Genomic DNA, 9,901 nt, shown 5'->3' with positions numbered 1-9,901 from the left:
AGGAAATAGTAAAAATATTATTAGAATGTCGATATAATGACTAGATTATAACTTTGATCTACCTATGTATACATTTAGCCATGGATACGATTTACATAGATTTGTACATTGTCTACAATTTTATTTCCGCATTATTTTTTTAAATTGATTTTTTTCTTTACACTACTTTTTATTACTTTGTTTATCTGAATATTCACACTTTTTCTTACTACATTATTATTATTATTTTCTCCGTTACATTTCACTTGCAATTGTTATTGTTTATTACTAGCATTCGCATATCCTTTTCCTTTTGTTTATTAATAAATTCGTTTTAATTTTTTTAACATCAACATCAAATAATTTTAAACTTCAACATATATGTTCTTGAAGTTTTTAATAGTACGTTGAATAGTTATTTCTAAAACAATACTACATATTTAAATCTCGTTTCATTTGTAAAAGAATGTTTTCTAATCTAAATAATTAGTAAAATTATTGAATTATTATAATTTATAAATAAAGTTCTATTTAACATAAAGTATGTTAAACAATTTTTCTTTATTTAAATCTAATTCCTTCTCTAATGATTTTTGTTTAGAGTTCTCAAGCACAAAAACTTCCTTTGCAAATTTAAGTACTCCTCAAACTATTTTATAATTTTGTTACTTATTTCCTTGTACAACAACTCCAATGATATAGTTAAAAATAACTCGTCAGAATGTGAGCAGAATTTATTAGTTAAGGCTCGGATTTTGCCCAATATCCCATTGAACTTCGATTCTGGGCCATTTTGTTTGAAGTACTGTTAACATAGGATTGCTTTCCATAATACCCTTGATAGTGCACTCCAGTAACACGGCTTGACCTTTATGATATTTTACTTTATTTTCTGGATTGCTGTGTTGGAGACTATTGTGATGGTACAGTGGAAATGTATCTGGACAAGTTCGTGGTTCTTCAGGAAAGAACTCGTCCATAAAGTTAGTACGTAGAATAATTCCCAAATTTTCAGTATCCAATTTTTTCTGCATTACGTTGACACTGTAATAAAAATATATATGTTATAACACAATTTGATATATGTATAATGTAAAATATATATTTTGTACTTACTAATCTGTGTCTGTAACTAGTCCAAGTTCAGCGAGAACATCTTGTAATAAATTGGCAGGGATAAAATCATTTCCTTCAGGATCGAATTTTCTAAAAATTCTTTTCGCTTGGTCTGCAGGTGTTTCAGGGCTCACAAGCCTTTTTTCAGTAGAAAATAGCACAGTCAAATGAGTTTCTGAACCCAATACCCAAATAGGATATGATGGAGATTTTAAGAAAGTTCCAACTTCACAGTAACACAAATATTCAAGAAGTGCAAGGAATCCTATAGGATTTTGTTTATCTATCCCACGCAACTCTGAAATTTGTAAATTATTTCAATATTAATAATATAGACAGTTTATAATGTTAAATAACACATTAGAGGAGTAAGATACTTCATGCTTCTGTCCTTGATTGAAGGGAAAGGAGAGTTCACAAACAAAATTTACACATATCACACTATTTGCTAGCAAATAAGTATTAATTTATTTGCTATATAATCAACTTTGACAACATTTTGCAGTCAATAACAGCAACAAAAGTATTTTATCACAATTAACGTGTATTAGTTAAGTAATGCTCCTTGTTAGATAATATTAATTATTTATTAAATATATTACAATGGCATAGAATATAAGAATAGCTTACTCAGTCCTCCAACATCTTGATCATGATCCCATACATGGCTAACTGCTCTTCCTGTGAGCATCAAATTTATAAGACTTTGATTCCCATAACCATATGTTGAATCAATCATTGATTCTAAGGGATCCGACATTTCTGAACGAATTTCAGTGACACCTTTTGTAACAATTACACTATAAAGAAGCAATAAGATACCATATCTATCTTTTAACATCTCTAACCTTTCTAAAAAAAATTCTTCTACATGTTCAGAAGTATTTGTTGTAAATAACCTAAAATAAAATATTCGTTTTTATAATAAAAACCGGATTTTTAATCTAAATATAATAAAAATGAGTTTTAAAATGTTTTTAATTGAATTACTTTAAATTCAATAATAACATATCATAGCACATTCGTGAAAATGATTTCCTGAAAACTGTACTTTATTCAATTGTGCTGTTCTTGTAAGCCAATATGTATGTAAGTATATTTTAATTTATTCTTAAAGTTATTCTTAAAACCAGATAGATCATTATCATAATTCATAACAAATTTCCTTACCTCAATTGAGAATGGAAGAGGTCAGAATCTATGGCTCTGCATTCTTCATTCATATCCATCAGTAATATCTTTTTATTTGTTTCTCGATTTTCATTATTTGCCACGCTTATTTCTTCTTCACGATTTTCAATTTCTGGTATTTTTTCCACCCATTTAGCTTTTCTTCCATTATCTTCATTCGAAAATTTACAATCCATAAATACAATACAAAACTTTGGAACTTTCTCCCCAGCTGCTTGCTTTAAAATTTCTATAGAAGCTCGTACAAGGAGCTGGTAACATGTATCCAAATTGATATTTTTCCATGTTGAAACATCAGTCTCAGAGAGTAATTCTTTTAAAATAAAAGCTTGGACAGGAGCTATTACTGCACAAGGACCACCTTCTGTTTGTATCAATGCTGTTGGCTCATCAGGGCTGAAGTAAAATCCTGAAGCAATGGGAAGTGTGTATTATACTAAGTAATAGATTATATACAATCAATTAAGGACGTTGATTAAACTTATTTATTATTTTACTTTTGGTGATAATAATTATGATTAATTTAATGTAAATAACCCAATCTCTATTATTAAACCCTTTATTTAAAAAAAAAACATTTAGGAACATAAAATTACCTTGAGCCCATCGTTTAAAAACATCTTTTTTAACAGTATTGCCCCAGAGTAATGTTTTGATGGAATGTACAAATTCGTCATCGCAGTGAACAACATTTTCAGCCATTATCCACGTTGTTATTTATTTTATTTTTTTTAATTATTAGAACATTAAGCGACGTTACACAAACACAAATTATTTGGACGTAATCATAATATTCTTTTATATCTCTGCCAAATCGAATTAGTTTGTTACAATTTCCAACGATTACAATTGTATCATATAACCTATATCATGAAAGAAACAATCATCCAGTACTTCGCCATTTTAGACATTGCATAGTTAATAAATACACGAGACATGTGAAACCTACTTTTCATATTTATTAGTAAAATCTTATTTTCATGATAAATTTTCTTGCCTCAACTGTTAATGTCTCATGAATATGTATTTATATATAACATATATATTGAGCATTTCAATTAATCAACTATATGCTAGCAGAAAATTATAAAACATAAACCTTTTGCTGAAGAACACGAAATGAATATATATTATATTTTACATCTGAAAATTTAAAAAATGTATTTTTAGTTTCTTTGTTTAATATAGGCAGGTATTTTAATTATTTCGAAATTTCATGTATTATTCTATATACCGAATGGTACAGCTAGATGGAATCTTGCATTATTTATTGTTGTATAAAAAAATTCTCGAGATTCTCAGGATTCGGTGTAATACTAACATACTGAAAGAAAAATAAAAGTTGAACAAACTATTTTTCTCAAATTAAATAATATGTCTTATACTGAAAGAATAATAAACGAACAAACAAACTTAAACTCAAACTTATTTATAAGACCATTTTTAAGTTCGCTTTTTTTTACGAGATTTGTCATCACCATAAGAAATATTTAAAAAATGTATGTATATAAGATCATTTTAAAGTTCATTTCATAAATATGTTTCCAGCGCCATTGTGTACGTAATGTGAATTACAAATTTCGAATCTTTCAGCTTTGCAGCGAACAGTTTAAATAGTACAGTTGTATGAAGGTTTGATATATCTAAACAGATATAAGTAGGTTAGCTTCCGCATTAAATTATCTTGTGTTCTACAATTTATTTTGGCATTCTTAGAGTGAGAGAATGCGAACAGAATAATATAAAGTAAATATAAAGGTTAAAACTGAAAAAACATCTATATAAAGAAGTATCACTAAAGGTTATGTGCATAAAGATTAAACTCTGTTAGTACAATCTCTATTTGAAAGGAAAATAGTACTGTCAACATAAAATTTTTCAATATATTTCTCTATATATGATTATTCAAAATTTATTCAATAAGTATAAAACATGTTTACTAATAAGGTTAGATTTATTATAAGACAAAGCGCTTCATGTAACTATATTAACAAAACGTATAACCTTTTAATAATTGGTAACACTAATAATTCTGAAAAATGTTCAGTTCGAAACAATTTTACATACTTTTCACGCGAAAGTGAGAAGATCAAGAAAAGCTATCGATTTTTATACGTCATCCCCTGTTTTGTCACCAGCCTTATTGCCTGGAAGAGGTAAGAGCAAATCTTTTAAATTTTCTTTTATAGCAACAATTTCAAATAGTAGGCTTCGATAATGCAAATTGGTTCAAAGAAATTGCAAATAACATACCTTACAAATTTTTTATTAAATTCTATTTCAGGATAAGGCAAAAATATTTGTCCACGGTTAATGCAGCTGAAATGGTCACCGACGAAAAATCAAATGACGAAGATAAAAATGAGCAATTGGATGAAATACAAGAAGATAAAAAGAAAAAGAAGAAGAAGGAGAAAATTGGGTTTCGTGATCGAAAGGTAAAGGAAAGTAATTATATAATTATTTACGTCCAACTAAATAGTTTATTATTGAACCGAAATTGTTTAAAAAATGGATAATTAATGCATAGTTAAAATTTCAAAATTTTTGGATATTAAAAATTTTCAAAATTGTTAATTATATAAAAAGTTTTATATACATATAGTATGGTATGGTATAATATAAAATATATTGTGGTAGAACGTTATAAATACAATGGATTTCGATATAACGCAAGGAATGTATATTCCTCATTATAGAGATACGGGTTATACGGGGGGCGACTGTACTATCAAATGTATTATATATATAATTAAGTAAGATTATAGTACTTTGAGATTTAATAGAAAATTTAATTATTTCAATCATGACAAAGCTATCGTATATTCAAGGTCTATATTTGCTTTTTTACATCATTTTAGCTATTATGATTTAGTTATAAATATTTGTTATGTATTATCATTTCCAAATAACGCATATTTGCAGATTATAGAGTACGAAAATCGTTTGAGAACGTATTCGACGCCTGACAAAATTTTTCGTTACTTCGCGACCGTAAAAATATCGAGTGTAGAAGGTAGCGAAGTTTATATGACTCCAGATGACTTCATCAGATCAATTACTCCTGGCATGAGACAACCAGATGGTATTATAATTTTATTTGTAGTTTATCTTTCACAATAATTTCTTTTTACATCTTTTTATTACTTTTGTTGTAACTTATCTCTATTATCTATATTTATTTTCATTTTATCTTATTAAAGCCTGTCTTTTATGTTGAATGAATTTAACACTATAATAATACGGACTATAATTTTTGTACTCTTACTAATGTCAAATCAGATTTAATTAACCATTTCTTTATTTACTAACATTTTCATAATACGCTAACAATTTTAATTTTCCAAAACTGGAAATTGTTTTTAAGAAAGCGAATTTGAAGCTAGTCGGTACGGATTTTTGTCAATAACAGAAATACAGTGAATTGCTGCCAAAAGTATATCACAAACGATTGCGAACGTAGCATATTTAAAGTTGGCACATTATTAGTATCAAAGAGTTGATATTATACAAAGTTTCCAGTAATCATGATAGAATTGACAAGGGGCGATTCTACGTGGAGAAATAAGTTGAGAATATAGAATAAAAATTTTTCATATGACTCTTTGTTTTTAAGAAAATCTGGTTTGAAAATTTGTCAAGTATGTATACTTAAACGTGGATAATTTCGAAGTAGACAGAGAATAATGAAAATGAGGTTCTACGTGTAAAAATAAATCGAAAATGTAGAATACAATTTTTTCATTGGATGCTTCATTTCTGAAAAAATTAATTTGGAAAATTTATGAGATAAATAATAAATACCATCGATAATTTTTATTATGTAGAACACACAATATAAATTAAAATAGAGTACCTCAAAATTAAATAATATAATCCAAACTCTTTTTGAATTATCTGTGATCTTCTTAATTAAAGATTAGTAAAATGTTGCTAATGTTATATTGAATTGAATTTTACACGACCTCATCGAAATTTATTATTGATTAAACTATATTTCAAACTAAATGTTATTATCTTCATAATATTATCACATTATATTCCTGTTAAATATATGAAAAATTATTTCTTACACAGATAATAGAGTACGAAAATCGTATAAGACACTATTCTACTCCTGACAAAGTATTTCGTTATTTTGCTACTCTGCAAGTGGTGAACAACGACATCCATGAAATCTTCATGACACCTGATGACTTTTTAAGATCAATAACGCCTGGTATCAAACAACCGGACGGTAATTTTTCAACAAAATCGAATTATTGTATATATATAAATGTCCGTAGAACGCTCCATTCCATTTCTATTCAATAAATAGCCTTCCCGTTTACTCTGTTATGATGCTTTCTGCAAATTATTCCAAAGTACATACTACTAAATGATGCAAAATTTAATATACTTGGACCTTATTAATTAATATGTAAATGCTACAATAAATACTATAATGTACAAATGTCTTTTGCAGCCATTATATATAGGCATATCTATATATTAAATGCATGCAACAATATATCTTTCTATATAATTTGTATTGTAATAAATGACTTCTTTTATCTACAGACCCCATTTTTCAATCTAATGTGTTTTAATGATATATTTATTTTCAGGACTTGGGTTGGACAAATATAAACGTTACGATCCTAAGGTAAGCTCAAATTCAGTTTCTTGCTCGAAAAAATTCGTCAAAGAAAAGTAAATATTTGTTACTATGTTTCAAGTAAGATATAACTTCTACACTTATAATTGCTTATTGTGGTACAATATTTATAATTGATACTTAACATATATATAATAAAATAAAATGTATTTAATATTATAATCACGAGTATGTATATATTTTTATAGAATATTCACACAAAGTTAGAACTGGCTTTAGATGAAGATAGCATCTTTTACAAACTTGGAAGTGCTGGTTTAATTAGTTTCTCTGATTATATATTCTTGCTCACCGTATTATCCAGTAAGTTATCGCTATTAATTTTATATTTTTACTTGAACATCAATTAATCAAATATTTTATATCAAGAAATGTTTCTGTAGCTTCTAGGAGACATTTCGAAATCGCCTTCAGAATGTTTGATTTTAATGGCGATGGTGACGTTGATTCTGAGGAATTTGGAAAAGTCGCTACTTTAATTCGACAACAAACCAGTATCGGAAATCGACATCGCGATCACGTTACCACTGGTAATATGTTTAAGGTACTAGAGTTTATTATTGTCTTGAATATTTGTAATATTAGTGTAAGTTACTGTAATCATTTTCATGTCTTCCCTGAAAATGATTTTAGTAATTATACAAAACGAACAAAGTAATATAAAAACTTACAAGGTAAGTTACAGAATCCGGTAATACAAACTTATTTATATAAGATGTTCCAGTAATCATAGTACAATTGGCAATAGGATGATCCTATGTGAAAAAAGAAATCGGAGACGATAATATTTACTTCAATTATAATTTTCTATCATATAACCAATATATTTACAATTTTCAGGGTGTTAATTCAGCATTAACTACATATTTCTTCGGTCAAAACATGAAAGGGAAGTTGACTATTGAGAAATTTTTAGAGTTTCAACAGCAATTGCAAACAGAAATACTTAGTTTAGAGGTCAGTTTTACAATATTTCATTATACATTATTTTATTTTGAAAAGGCATAAATTGTTATAGTTCGAGCGAAGAAATCCTGATGAAAACGGTCGAATAACTGAAGAAGATTTCACAGAATTATTGCTTGCATATGCTGGATATCCTGCCACAAAAAAAGCGAAGATTAGGAAAACTGTAAAAAAGCGGTATACACACACATATATATATATTTATAATTAATGTAAATATAATTTCTACATAAAAAGTGAAATATTTCAATAATGTATTTTATTTTTTCAGCTTTAAGGATAATCCAAAGGGAATAGACAAAGACGAATATCTGAAGTTTTTTCATTTTTTAAATAATATCAATGATGTGGATACAGCACTGACATTTTATCATATTGCTGGAGCATCAATTGATCCAGGTCTTTCATAATATTAAAAAATAATATTTTTGTCATAAATTAAATTCTATTCGTTCTATTTTTTAAATTAAATCTCTTTAACTTTGTAACTTATAACTTTATATCTTTTACAGCTACCCTAAAACATGTAGCAAAAACAGTGGCTCATGTTGATCTGAGTGACCATGTAATACAAGTGGTTTACATTATTTTTGATGAAAACAGTTAGTTGATTATAATATTAAATAATTTAATGTTTGATATTTATTATTTATATGACATACTGTTATTAAAATTTTATGAATCATATAAGTCTTTATATTTTAATATATAACAAATTTAGCTTTATATTGTTAGACATATTATGTAAAAATTTCTATTTAGTAAGAAGTAATGTATGTTATGATATTTCTACGTAGATACTAACATTCTCCTTAATATAAGGTACAAAACATTCTGTACATTATAAGATTGATTAATTTTGAAGTAATAATATTTTTTGTTTATTTCTAGTGGACGGCCATTTGAGTAACAAAGAATTTGTTGCTGTAATGAAAAATAGGGTTCTAAGAGGATTAGAGAAGTCAAAAGATACTGGTTTTGTCAAGCTAATTGAATCAATGGTAAAATGTTTAAAAATCAGTTATAATATGCATTTTGATAATTAAAGCAAAATTAAGAGGTTTCTGGCTTTTTTATCATATACGTTTAAAATGGAATTAATTATTGATTTATCTCATTCAGAATTTATTATTACTAATCGCTATTTATTCACTAAGAAATAAACATAATGTATGAGAAAAACTGTTACATACATACTTCTTTTAATATCTCCCATAATATCTTTTTTTATATATCTAATATGTCAAACAAATATATTACTTTATGGTAAACTAAAATGTTTTGTTCAATTAATTGCATATATTAACTCATTAGGTCAGTCATTAAAAACAATGCTACAGTATTGAGAGTTTTATTTCTTGCACCTTTCACAGCACAGTTTATATTCTCGAACGAGTTAGATCATCCTTCCACCCCTATTTTCATCTCATTGATTTATGATTCGTCTGAATCTACGAAAGTTGTTTGGATTATTTTCTTCTTTTGGCAGCATTGGTGATAGGAGAAACGGAATTTAGAAATCTCCTGTTTTCCTAGACTCATCTCGAATTAACTAAGTGAGATATATTCATCCATATACATACAATATACGTATATCCAACGATAAGTATCATTACATAATTTAACGATCTCTGTACTTTCTGCAAAGATACTTACGTTGATACCATTTCATAGAACATGAGTTGCATTTTATGGATAGAGTTGATAGAGGGAGATTTAAATTACATCTATTGTTATGCCACTTCGAATAATTAAAGTTAAAATATCTCCTAAACTAATGGTTTTTTATATAAATTGGCTCATATTTTTTATACAGAATTACGAGCTAGAAAGAAAACAAACTTGATGTGCATATATCCTCAATGCATCCTGTTATAAACAAAAACTAATCACGCCAAATTATGCCTTCCTTGAAACCATTCAACTTTTACCTGAAACATGTTTCACTAAAATCATTACTTACGCAGTAATCGAAGCGATCCCAGTTATTTG

General features: G+C 27.2%; 2 protein-coding genes across 4 annotated transcripts; one reads left to right on the top strand and one right to left on the bottom strand.

Moving 5' to 3' along the window:
- Positions 1-15: 15 nt before the first annotated feature.
- Positions 16-3,622, bottom strand: LOC126874246 (ubiquitin carboxyl-terminal hydrolase MINDY-3 homolog). Its single transcript, XM_050636026.1, has 6 exons — positions 3,521-3,622; positions 2,883-3,429; positions 2,266-2,695; positions 1,726-1,994; positions 1,096-1,393; positions 16-1,023 (listed from the first exon to the last, which is right to left on the bottom strand). The coding sequence occupies exons 2-6, from the start codon at positions 2,986-2,988 to the stop codon at positions 717-719; spliced, it is 1,410 nt and encodes a 469-aa protein (XP_050491983.1). The 5' UTR covers positions 2,989-3,429; positions 3,521-3,622; the 3' UTR covers positions 16-716.
- Positions 3,623-3,841: 219 nt separating this feature from the next.
- LOC126874243 (calcium uptake protein 1 homolog, mitochondrial) lies at positions 3,842-9,251 on the top strand. 3 transcript variants are annotated; one of them, XM_050636019.1, is made up of 12 exons: positions 3,864-3,947; positions 4,334-4,442; positions 4,571-4,724; positions 6,364-6,523; positions 6,894-6,931; positions 7,132-7,246; positions 7,327-7,487; positions 7,784-7,900; positions 7,962-8,086; positions 8,181-8,308; positions 8,422-8,511; positions 8,801-9,251. In XM_050636019.1, exons 3-12 carry the CDS (start codon positions 4,611-4,613, stop codon positions 8,953-8,955), a joined length of 1,203 nt encoding a protein of 400 aa, XP_050491976.1. In that variant the 5' UTR covers positions 3,864-3,947; positions 4,334-4,442; positions 4,571-4,610; the 3' UTR covers positions 8,956-9,251. The 3 variants fall into 3 exon arrangements, with proteins under 3 accessions (XP_050491975.1, XP_050491974.1, XP_050491976.1); XM_050636018.1 differs by having other exon boundaries at positions 3,842-4,442; XM_050636017.1 differs by lacking the exon at positions 6,364-6,523 and adding an exon at positions 5,212-5,371 and having other exon boundaries at positions 3,843-4,442.
- Positions 9,252-9,901: the final 650 nt, after the last annotated feature.

The sequence above is a fragment of the Bombus huntii genome, chromosome 16 (assembly GCF_024542735.1).
Source record: "Bombus huntii isolate Logan2020A chromosome 16, iyBomHunt1.1, whole genome shotgun sequence".
NCBI classification, from domain to species: domain Eukaryota; kingdom Metazoa; phylum Arthropoda; class Insecta; order Hymenoptera; family Apidae; genus Bombus; species Bombus huntii.
The sequence above is the reverse complement of the archived record's forward strand: the minus strand, read 5'-3'. Positions and strand labels throughout refer to the sequence as shown.